The 12,852-nt window shown below is 43.1% G+C and overlaps 1 protein-coding gene across 1 annotated transcript in view; it reads right to left on the bottom strand.

Annotated features, from left to right (window-relative positions):
• Positions 1 to 12,852, bottom strand: part of ak5 (adenylate kinase 5) — a 156,440-nt gene that overhangs the window by 91,449 nt on the left and 52,139 nt on the right. Inside the window, exon 5 of the mRNA XM_079569766.1 lies at positions 11,800 to 11,913. Within this exon, the coding sequence (XP_079425892.1) occupies positions 11,800 to 11,913 (114 nt within the window). The remainder of the gene's footprint in view (positions 1 to 11,799; positions 11,914 to 12,852) is intronic.

The raw sequence follows: 12,852 nt of genomic DNA, 5'->3' as shown, positions 1-12,852 counted from the left end.
GGGGAGAGGGGACTTTGTGTCTTCTGAGAATCGTTTGCTGCTACACTGGTGACAGACAACATAAGCGCTGGGATTTCAAGGGATTTGTCAAAGAATATAGAAAAAATAGGCTTAACGCAGCGTGGGGTGAAGTGATCTCAGGGGGAGGGCCTTTTCACGGCGTCTCAAGAGGAAAAGTCAGGCTGGAAATGCAACAAAGCAAGACGTGAACTATACAATAAGACAATACAGTATGCGCACAGAGCTCTTGTCTTGCACAATATTTAAGACCATTCACAGTGTTTTTGGATTTACTTCACACTGACTGTACAAAACGTGCTTTCATGTGCGTTATGTGACGAGAGTATAATACAGCCGCTTGATTCTAGGAAAAAAATGTCTTGACTGTTTCCAGTTGATCATCATCTTAGAAATTTAAGTTTATTTAAGTTTTTGAATAGGTCCAAAAGTGCAAATAATACCAACTTTGTTCACGTTTTTAAACAAATGCAAATTGAACTGCTGTGAGAAACCACAGAATCATGAATGATGGGATTAATTAAACTTATTTGATGATTTATTTATTATAATCGACACTTGAAAATGTCAAGTATTAAAGGAACAGGTCACCGTTTTTCCATACCGAGATATGTTCTTTTCTGAGCTTAGACGAGTCGATGCGTACCTGTCTGGTCTTTGTGCGTGCCCTCAGTCACACAAAACGACCAAAGATGTTGTTAGCATTTAGCCTCTCCCAGTATATTCCTATAGCTCCAAACGGGTTAAAGTTAGAAGCGACCAAGCTCTTCCACAGGCACAAAGACCAGACAGGTACGCATCAACTCGTCAAAGCTCAGGTAAGAACATATCTCAGTGTGGAAAAACGGTCTTTCACCACCTCAGTGATGGTAAGCGACTAATCCAACCACCACCAACCACTCGCTAACATGGGTGAAGTTTTGGGAGTGGGTGAAGTGTCTTGCCCAAAGACAGAACAACAATGTGCAGCTGCAGGAGCTGGGTTTCAAACCTCTGGATAATAAGACAACCCGCTCTCCTAGGGCTGGGCAATTTGAGCTGGACTTTGTATAAATGGTGTGTCTAAATTCATGCATCAGCCACATGTTATTTTATTATGAAAAAACATCCATCCATTTTCTTCCGCTTTATCCGGGGCCGGGTCGTGGGGGCAGAAGTCTCAGCAGAGATGCCCAAACTTCCCGATCCACACACACTTCCTCCAGCTGTTCTGGGGGGACCCCGAGGCGACACCAGGCCAGCTCGGAGACATAGTCCCACCACCGTGTCCTGGGTCTTCCACGAGGCCTTGTCCCACTAGGACATGCCTGGAACACCTCCCGCGGGAGGCGACCAGGAGGCATCCGGAACAGATGCCCGAGCCACCTCAGCTGGCTCCTTTCGTCGTGAAGGAGCAGCGACTCTACTCCGAGCTCCTCCCGGGTAACTGAGCTCCTCACCCGATCTCGGAGGGTGCGCCCAGCCACCCTGCGAAGGAAACTCATTTCGGCCGCTTGTATTCGCGATCTTGTCCTTTCGGTCATGACCCAAATCTCATGACCATAGGTGAGGGTGGGTATGAAAAAACAAAATCTACAAAAAAATTTAGACCACTGATTGATTTTTGTTGCCATATCGTCCAGCCTTAGACTGATGTTAGTGATGCTGCCAATCCGACTAGGCAAGGCAAGGCAAGGCAACACAATAAAAATATAACAAAAAGCACTAAAAACACAATAAAAAGCATTAAAAACACAATAAAAAGCATTAAAAACACAATCAGAATGAATAAAACAAATCATTCGATACAATTACATTAACATTTCAGCCTGGACTTAAAAATACTCAGGGTTGAGGCCTGTCTCACATCCTCACCTGAGGCTGTTCCAGACCTTTGCTGCATGAACCTGATGCTGATACTTTGGTGCTTGACAATAAGGGACTTATACCCAAGCAGGGAACAGGAAGCCAGTGCAGAGACCGGAGCACTGGACAAATATGGTCGTAACTACTCACTCACACACAGGGAGGGGTGAGGTTTTGGGAGTGGGTGAAGCGTCTTGCCCATGGACACAATGACAATCTGCTTCTGCAGGAGCTGGAATTCAAACCACCAACCTCTGGATTGCAGGACGACCCGCTTTCCCATCTGTTTTGGAACTGTTACCAAGATCAGGTGCACCAAAGAAACCATGACGACCTCCTCACAAGACGAGGGGTTTCCAAACTTTTCAGGCTGGGACCCCCAGAATTAGCAAGCGAACAATCCGGGACACCCACGGTAAAACCAGGTTGATAATATGATACTTTTACTTTATTATTTCACATGCTGTTTTCACTTAAGCATGGAGGAGTGCGAAAGGGGACATTGCAACCTCATTTTAGTAGCATCACAATGAGTCCAAATGACTAAAGTTTAAAGATCTGGTTGGTTTACAGACTGTACATGTTCCATGTACGAGAAAAAGCAAGGATTGACCTCAAAATGTATGAAGGTTATTTACTCAGAGGGAAGGAGGGTATAAGTTGAGAGGAAAACTACATACTGGAAAAAGTTAGTTAGTTAGTTTAGCTGGATATTATGTTCATTGATAACTTGTTTAATGCATGAAGATATAATTCCTTGTGTTCTGAGAGAAAGTGGATAAAACCAAGGGAAGAAAGCAAAAGTATTAAGACTTTCAAAGATAGCGGGTGGGAATTAAGTGTTAAACTTCCTCCTACTCCTTTTCGAGCGGCGCTGATTTGTCTGTGTTTGACTGTCAGTGTCCTGCATATTTGTTTTCTGTTTTGTGCATCTCATTGATCAGACAAAGCCGCTGTTGGCCGTCTCCTGAGCAGCACGAAGCCACTGTTCTCACTTTAATCCAATTGTGCTGCATTAGTCTCCGCTGCCCCGGTGCCGCCGCTCACGACCAATCACGGAGCGGCGTGTGCGGTCGCTAAGAGACAGCTGCACAGCCTCATCAGCGTCCGCGCCGCATCCATCCCGCTCACTTCAGCTTCATTTACGTGTGGCCTATTTATTCAACAATAGGACCTCATCTCACCCCTGGATTCACTATAGACATGCCTGATATCACTGGGGGAATAATTAGGGGTTGACATGGATAAGAAGAATGGCACTCGAGGCGCTTTCATGAGTCCAGACTTCAACAGCAGATATCATTTTCTGATTATATAGCGACGTGTTAGCTTACTGTACGGGAGCAGACAATTAGAAGACACACTACAACCAAAGAAACCCCTTCTGTCCAAGGCATTACGAGGGATTTTTTATTTTCTTGAAAACCTTGAGGCGAGACCTTGCAGGTGATAGGAAAACAACATATAATCTACAGCAGGGATGCCCAAACGTTTTGTCTCTGAGGGCCAAAATGAAAAAGTGCCTGTGGGTCGAGGGCCAAACGTGAAAAAGCGTGAAACACACATAGCTGCAAATAAAAATAGTTACTTTATTTTTCGGTATAAATTTGTATTTGATTCTATCTTTGTAGTAAAAGTTGGAAAACTGTGAAAGTTGATGCTACAATACTCTGTGATGAACACAAAGAAACTACAAAAGTGTTTCATTAACTTTGCAAAAGGAGTGAAACAGCGCCCCCAATTGTACGATGGTGGCCAAACAGTGTACTGCATCCATATTTACCATTGAGAATGAAAGGGAGAGAGTTAGTATTAACCACAGGGCCAACAGAATTGTTTCGGCAGGCCAAATTTTTTGGACCCCACTTTGGGCACCCCTGATCTAGAGATACATTTTTGAAACTTTTGCTGTGAATGAAAGATTTAAAGAGATATTTCAGGATTTTTGATTGGTCCTGGCCGGCGCCTTTCTGTGTGGCGTTTGCATGTGTGTGTAAACCCACGCAGACACAAGGAGCACATGGCTCCTTTTGTCTGCGTAGGTTTACTCCGGTTTCACTTACCACCAAAAACATGAACAATAGGTCATGATGAATGATGAGCGTGTGTGAATGAATGGTGGTGGTGGTACCTAAAACGTGTCCCTCTGAAAGAAGTTGTTTATTTGTATAGGTCCTTTCATAGACACACTGTATTTTCTGGACTAAAAGTGCCAATTTTTTTCATAGTTTGGCAGGGGGCGTGTCTTACACTTTGGAGCGATTTATATGTAACATATGTAAAATATGTTAAATTAAAATATAGAATTTCACATGCCGCTCGAGGGCACTGCAGGCTAATCGACCAGCAGAAAGATCCTTTGGAGTGAGCGAGAAGCGCATGTTACTCTTAGAGAAGAAAACAAAACAAAGCTAATCACAGGCTAAAAGCTAGAGTTCACAAATGAGAGCTTGAAAAACGTGCTGCCGGGAGAGGTTGGTCGACGGTGTAGTTACGCTACCGTGCCCCTCATTGCCGAGGCGATTTTTCAGAAGTGACACCGAAGATGAAGATTTCAATGGATTTAGTGATTTGGAGTGAGATCAAGAGTTTGGTATGTTTTTATGCTATAGTTATCTGAACTGTTTATGTGACGTTAACATACCAGACATACAAGGTCCCTCTGACCATCATTCATCCTGGCCTCTTATACATGTTTTTAGTGGTTGGGGAAATCGGAGAACTTGGAGGAAACCAACACAGACACGGGGAGAACATGCAAACTCCACACAGAAAGGCCCCGTCCAGGTGGGAATCAAACCCGGGACCTTCTAGCTGTGAAGCACGAGCGCTAACCACCGCGCCCAAATATCCTTCAGAGTAATTCTAAGGACAAGGCTGGAGAGTTTGGAACCTAATTTTGAATAAACGTGTCCTTTAATGTTGTAAAGTCTGCACACGCCTGTTTATTTCTCCCAGAAAGGAAATGACCACATTTTTCAATCACAGCCTCATCTCGGTCGCCTTTTGTGCTACATGTGGAAAACAAATTTGTGAATGAATACGCGAGGGAAAGACGAGGGACTGTTGCACTATGATATACAACAAACTGTCTGGCAGGAAAAAAACTCATAAAATAAGCATCCCAAAAGGTGAATTCTTTACTCTGACATTAAAACTAAGATGTTAGCCAGTTTGAGCGCATTGTACTGTATATAACGCATAATGTACAGCCACATTTACTCCCTGATTCTGTCAGATACGGCTTTCTGAGATCTTAATTACTATATTGACTTTGCCGCTGATTCGATTTCTCTTATGAGCTGAAGTAATTAACACGGAGACTGAAACTTGACACGCGTGGATTCAATATGATTACATATGGATTTCTTACACAACATGCACTGCTTTTCCTGCTTTGTGCTCCTTGGATACAGAGACTTATACTCACTTAAACAGTCATGGCAGAATTGGATAAATTGCTTCATGTGTCACTGGCCTCTGCTGATCTGTGCTTCAATCAATCTATCAAGCTTTATTAAGGACACATAATCCTGGTCCACAGTATTAAAAGAATTATACTAATAAAAATAAGACACAGTTACATCATTATTTACACATATAGGCAGGAGCCCCAGTGCTTCCAAAGTCTTGAAGTAAACCTGACCAAGCTTTTCCTCGGACAGATCAAAGCTTGTATAATACAGTTGATGTACAGACTATAATGTAATAATACAGACTGATTCTGGACTCTACACATAAATGTATAGATGAAATGCCTTATGCCAGCTGCACAAGCTCTTATTCCACAGTTAGCAAGCATCGCACTCGCACTGCTGTGCCTTGGTACTTTCAATAGCATTCTCAAACAGTCAATGTATGCCACTGCAAGCTCTTCTTTTTGCAGCTGCGCCAAAGCTGTGCTGCATACAAAGACAAGCACTAACTTTTAAACCATATCATTTTGACATTGGTGGAGCACATGTGAAACTTACGAGCCAATACAATGCTTGTTCAATACACGCGAGCCAATGCTTGTTTTGTAGACCAGAGGTTCTCAACTGGTTCTCAATCTCAACCCACAATCAGCCTGGGATGATAAACCGAAACCCAAATATGACATAGACTTGAAACATATTGGGCCCGATCTTGTGCATCAAAACGGAGACGATAGCGTGACATTTTGCGCTGAGTCGGAGCACACTTTGTGATCTTGCCACTCCAGACTTAGCGCATTTAAGTGGGTGGAGACAAACACATTTTCCTCCAAACAGATCGACTCAGCGTCCAGGAGAGTGGTTGTGTGGGAGTGGGGGGTGAACATGTGCTTTTGTTTTGCTTCGTGGTCACGCCAAGCGCGGGCCGATCCGCGCCACAGCGGACGCTGTAGCTCTTTTTCTCTCGAGACGTGAACATCGTTTAGTTCATGATGGGGTAAATAAAGTTTTTAGTTTGACCTGTGAGAGCCTAAGGCTTAAGAAAGAACGCAAGACAGCACAATGTAAACGAGGAAGTGAATGTGAGCGGTGTTTCCATCAGTGCAGTCACCTCCTCTTGTGACGCCCCCTCACAGGTGGCGGAGGTGAATGGCACATATAGCGCCGCCACTCTGAAAATAATTCGCCAAGAGCCTGCGCCGCCACAAGATCTGGCCCAAAATGTTTCAATTTTGAAACATAAAATGTTTCAATTTTTGTCTTTTCCTCAAAAATTGTTGTTGAATAAGCATTAAATAAGCCAAAAATGCTGAAATTATGATAAAAATAACCCGATAACTGTCATTTTAACAGACAAGTGGTGATTCTGTACTTTTCCCTGTGTATTAATATTAAAGAAAATGGTGAAGGCTTGTCACTAGGGCTCAAACTACAATCTAATTGCTATTTTAAAATAATTCAATCTCAATAACCATTTTAATCGACAGGATAATTGGCCACTTTCCGGGGCCGGGTCGCGGGGGCAGCAGTCTCAGCAGAGATGCCCAAACTTCCCGATCCACACACTCCTCCTCCAGCTGTTCTGGGGGGACCCCGAGGCGACACCAGGCCAGCTCGGAGACATAGTCCCACCACCGTGTCCTGGGTCTTCTAGAAGAAAATGGATGGATGGATGGATGAATAATTGGCCAATCCTGATGAAATCTGGGGAAAAAATCTCGCCGATCTGGTGAATTTAAGTGTAACATCAGCTACAAACTGTACTCTCTAGGTTCAGCAACACCATGAGGTCAGCTGATTCCCTGAACATCCTGAAAGACCAGGTTTTTCAGCAGCTTTCTTCTTCCCTGATGGCATTGTGAAAGAGTGGATCATGGAGTGTGAGATGGATTGGCCGCCACAGAGTCCAGATCTTAACCCCATTGAGCAGCATCTTTGGGATGTGCTGGAGAAGACTTTTGCACAGTGGTCACACTCTCCCCACACAAGTAAACAATGAATCCTAGGATCCAGAGTTCTGATTAAATGCCAAAGCTGTACTCAAAGCTAAAGGCAGCAACATGATGTTTATGTGGTGTTTTTTTATTTGTTCACACAGTGTAATATGTGACCAAGCTGACCAGAAAAGCATAGATATATATTTAGTTCCTTTACTAAACTTAAATTCTTAAAGGGTGGGTGGGAGTTGGGAGGTACCGAAATACCAAGGCCAATATTTATAAAGTATAGTAAGGCACTGAATGAAGTGTAATATTGGAATTTTACTATAGTACTGTGTTGCTTTAATATGAGACTTTACTCTATAAAGTTTTTGTCAACAGCCTTTAACTCATAGCAGTCGATCCCAAACTGGAGAAGAACCATTTTCCCCTTGTGTGAATATGTTCTCATTTTGATCAAAGAGCAGATAGAGAGGCACTAAGAGCCCGCTGCACACTGAAAATATCCTACGGCCAAAACACAACAAACCGCTGGGCCTCTCTGTGCACGAAAGTGGCTGCGTCTCTCCGGATGCTCCTATTACAAGTGCTTCTAAAATTAGGCTTGAATGCTTCATATCATCTGATTCTATTCATAGACACAAAACAAAAGCATGTCTCGTAATACAATTTAAGCCTGCCGTGCTGCACTGCAATCTTCTGCGCTCAGGTTTGCTAATGTGATTAAAAAACATCTGCAATATCCATAAGCCACCAGAGCCATGGTACTTTCGAGGCTGGGATTGTTATATTGAAGGCAGAATATTGCAACATTGCAGGTTTAGCGTCTTGTTCCACATCGAGAAGGTCCAGATTCAGTTCCAAAAAATATATTGATTGCTTTATGTTTTTTATATCAACATTTTAAATACTTTTGTTTTTGCTCTCAATTTTCAACGGTTTGAACCCAAGACCCATTTCTCCCAAATATTCTTCATGAATCTGTCATAGTGACTTCTCCTTTGTCAGAGACTCCACCCCCGTCACAGCTGTGACATACCCAGATAATGAATAGACGCATTAACCTTGCTCAGGTGCCTTAGGCTGTCTACAATAAAAGGACACTCTGAAATCTTCATTGTCAAAAGACCAGGGGTCAGACCCTCCAATTGTAAAGCATCACTTTCTAAGAATGCCAGTGTGGTACATAATGCATGGCCTAAATTTCCAGAGTACTTTAACAGCCATTTGATATCTGATTAGTATGATAATTTTCTTCTAAGTTGTTTTGATGGCCAGATGAGGGGCTGGTTTTGGCCCCTCATCTGGCCATCAAAACAACTTTGAAGAATATTGGGTAGAAAGCGGGTGCTTCGCACATCTGTTTCATACAGGTGTGTTGGAGAGGTCGTGCGTATTGCTCGTAACATGTGAAAAATGTAATCTCCCGCACACTGTGAAGCTTGTAAAAAGTGAGATTTTATTAATACAACGCCTCGGCTCAGGAGGCACATAATGTTATAAAACATGAGACCCTTATGGTAGGGCTTAAGGTGAGGGTTGGACTTTGGGTCTCATGTCGTATTACATTATGTACCACCAAGATACTAATACACATTATTCCATTGTGCATGTAACCTGTAGGTACACGTTATTACACAGTGTTGTATAGCACATTACATTGAACTTAATGTGGCAGGGTTACCAAATATTATCATACAAGTCAGAGTTCAAATGCCTGTATACTTGTAATATGAAAAATACTGTCAATTCCTTTAAAATTACAGTAATTGACATGCCTACCTCTGGTACATGCCCATCCAGAGCACAGTGATACAGCAATTAGCACTCCTGCTTCACAGCTAAAAGGTTCATTTCCCAACTGGACGGAGCTTTTCTGTGTGGAGTTTACATGTTCTCCCCCTTGTCTGTGTAGGTTTCCTCCAGGTGCTCTGGTTTCTTTACCACTTAACATGTATAATGGGCCAGAATGAATGTAGTGTGTGGTTGGTGGTGGTCGGAGGGGCCGATGGCACAGACTGATGGCCGTGCTACCTCAAGGGGCAGCTGTGGTTGCAATAGTAGCTGACCATCACTGAGCATGGCGTTAATAAATAATGACTACAGTGTAGCACTTTGAGAAACTTGGCAATACAGGCTTGTAAAGCGCAATACAAGTGTAAGCCTGGAGGACATGTGATTCAAAGTGTCATAATAAAATGCACCGGTGTTTGTTGTAAATATATCACCTCTATGTGCTGAACTGTGTGAGGCAAACGGAGGTCAAACCAGATACTGACTGGTTTTCTGACCCCTCCAATAAAGAAAATGTGTCCTTTTATTGTAGCCAGCCAAAGGCACTTGTGTTCATGCGGTCTAATCAGCCTCTCGAGGGATGGATTCTCTCAGCAAAGGAGAAGGGCTCACAAACAGATATAGGCAGATTTGTGAACAATATTTGGGAGAAATAGGTGCGTTTGAATTTTTGTAGCGTGTATATGACACTAATAGTTTCCATTTGATTCCTCAAAGTCCAAACTCCCCAAAGAATAAAAGCCGTTACAGCCACAGGAGGCTGTAAACCTGGTGATAAAATGGAACCATGCGAATAATTCAGATTGACCACAGATTTTTATCACGATTCATTTAACGTTTGATGAATTATACAAGCTAGCGATCAAACATGCTTACAACAATAATCCAGCTTTGTTCCCTTCTCAGTGCTGCCGATGACAGTGAAAGAAGAGAAACGAGATGCAGTGTGTGATCGAAGTCTTCCATTCCTTCCTCGCGTGTTATTTTTGATGAGGGAGCCGACGGAGAAGCAATCACTCCCTAGACAGGACCAGATGTGGTTGTGTCTTTCCAAACAGCGTTGTTCCAAGGCAAATTAACCTGCGCGTGTTTGAGATGAACGCTGTGTGATGAGATGCATGAGGCTTTTCCCAAAGGAGCACCTCTGCACCAGGTAATCATCTCCTCAGGGCTGTCGGCTTCATATTTACATCTGCTGTCTGTTTATGCCTCTGGGGAACAAATACAAATTCTTTTACATAATTCATGATTTTTTTGGAGCACATGCTGGAAAATTTAAAGCAGGATCTTTTTTTGGTGAACAAATCAGCAAATCTTTCTGCAGAAATATCCTGGTTTGTGTCAAGGAAGAATGAGGCGATGGCTGTTCATTCCGCCGCTGATGCAATTTCGAATGTTAATGTTGATGTTAACAGTTGTTGTCTGTTTTTATTACAGTGAGGATTTCTTTAAAGTGAACTTAGCATGCAAAAGTTTAGCCCCGCCCCCCACAAAAACACACCCACCCACTCACTCTCTCTAACCCGAGATGCTCTCTATTCAAATTCTATGAATTTTACTGTTTTCATGCTCACTTACACTCAGAAGTGTGTTTCCAATCAGAAAACTACGAAGCCCCTAAAGTTCTCTTTTTTTAGGCCCCTTTTTGTGGTTAAGGCGAGACACTGCAGGTGAATAGGGAAAAAATAAACACATTTAGAACTATCAAATTAAAACTTTTGCTGAACATCATCAAGAAAATGTGTTTCCTGCCATTTTTTGTTTTCATATAAAAATAAGACATTTTATGCATAAAATGGCCAAAATAGCCAATATTTTCAGCGACAAAATCTAAATTATGGATAAACCCACATTTGATTCATGGTTCTATTTTGTCGGGATTTGGGAATAAACTAATCATAACATAAAAAATATGTACAAACTCAAAGTCATTTTGTTCAAAGCTCAAAAAATCAGGCTGGAATTAGAGATTAAAAAATCCTCCTGAAAAGTTTTTCAAAATTCAAAATGTTGAGTCCAAGTCTGGAAAATGTGTAGTCTGTAGGAGCTACTACAGTGGATACTTTGTTGCATGAGTGAAACAAAAACCTATTAAACAAAAAAGAAACGGCCCAACAGTCTCTCCGGTCTTTTGCAGCGAGTTTCTCCCACAAAGGAAATGAGCATTTTTGGATTACAGCTTCATCCGGAGCACCTTGTGAATGAATACGTGTGGGGACTGCAATTTCAGAGTTACTTCCTGGATATCTCCAGCTCCCTCACGGAACAAACATTGTGAAATAGGCATCGTACGGGATGAATGTTGTCTTTTTTATACTTTTCACCTGCCGTGTCTCGCACTTCCAACAAATGTCAGCCTCTAGTCCGGGTCTGGGTCACAACACCTGTTCTTATTTTCTTCTTAGGGGTTTAAGAGCTGCCCTAGGTCTGGAACATCTCTTAGATCTTGGTGCCTTGGCAAACCTTAGGACCATAATGCCCCAGGTTAAGTCGAGGGGTGAAAGCCTGAGAGTCGTCTCCTCTAAAGCCCCTAAACATCCATCGTCACAACACTCACTTTCAATATTGACCTTGTTTGTTTATTTCACTCCATTCTCAGGTTGTGGTCCTTGTGAGTGACCCGTGTCGTGCGGATAAAGAAGTCTGGGATTCTCTGCTCAGACTCGTATAACTTTAATCATATCGATGTCTTTCTGGCATTTCTTTCCGACTCACACACTCGTCAATCCAAGGCTAAAGCCCGGTCTTATCCTTGATCTCCCTGTGTACCCCTGCACAGCACTGACCTGGTCTTCGAAGGACAGCGCCTGCCCCACGTCTCGAGGAAATCCATCGATCACGATCCCATTGGCCTCTGGGGTCTTCATGATCTTCTGCTTTATCTCTGTGATGGTGGTTTCCTGCAACACAGAGCAACAGGCGTTCACATTTTCCCCTCAAGATTTGCATCCAATTAGTATATATTTATTGTGAAACATTGGATAAATAAAAGGACTGGACTCGTGTACCGAAGATTTCAGCAAAACCTGCATTTGAACACGTTTTGCTGACATTCTGTTGAAAGTTCAAAGAAATGTCACTTGGCACTGCACTAATGTAAATCTGATTCAATAATTTGGCTTACGTAACAATCATAAGCATCCCTCTAATGCATTAATCCTTCTACAGTGGGCTCCATATGGCCTTGTCCACTCCTGCTCCTTCACATTAGCCCGACGGTCGTCTTGGGATCGCGAGGGGCCAGGACGTGCCAGCTCCCTTTAGCGTCACTCACTTCCCCGTGGCTGGAGAAGGTCGGCGCCGGAAAAAAGCAATTCACCGACGCACGATATGATATAGCAGAGATAAAGACGAGGAAAGGGAACGCCTCTGAAAAAGACGGCGATATCGTGGCCTTCTCTGCGCCGCGGCCAATGCTGACTAATATGTTCGATTTCCCCCCGTCCGCACAGACAGCGGCCGCGGATTAAATGTAATCTAAAGTCCATCTCGGTGATTAGTGTGGACAGATGACGGGGAATGGGGAGCGCCAATTGAGAAAAAGCCACGTTGTCGGGTCTAGAGAAATGACAAAAAAAGCTATTACACAAATGAATGGACTGCCAGAAATGCGGTGCTCTCAGCTAATACTGGCACATTTGATTAAATACGCTGTCTGAGCAAAAAAAAAACAATGTCGCCACCTGGATTGACTGTTCTGATCAAGGGTCGCTGCAGGTGGGCATGTCTAGGTCCAGCAACACTAACGGCCTGATGTTGTGTTTCAAAGCAAAGGCTGTAGACTTGACTTTTGTGCAGACAGGTGGCTCTGTGTAGAATCTTCAGCTTCAGACCTGGAG

This window comes from Gobius niger (assembly GCF_951799975.1).
Source record: "Gobius niger genome assembly, chromosome: 13".
Lineage (NCBI taxonomy): Eukaryota > Metazoa > Chordata > Actinopteri > Gobiiformes > Gobiidae > Gobius > Gobius niger.
Note: the sequence above shows the minus strand (reverse complement) of the source record. Positions and strands in the feature narration are given on the sequence as shown.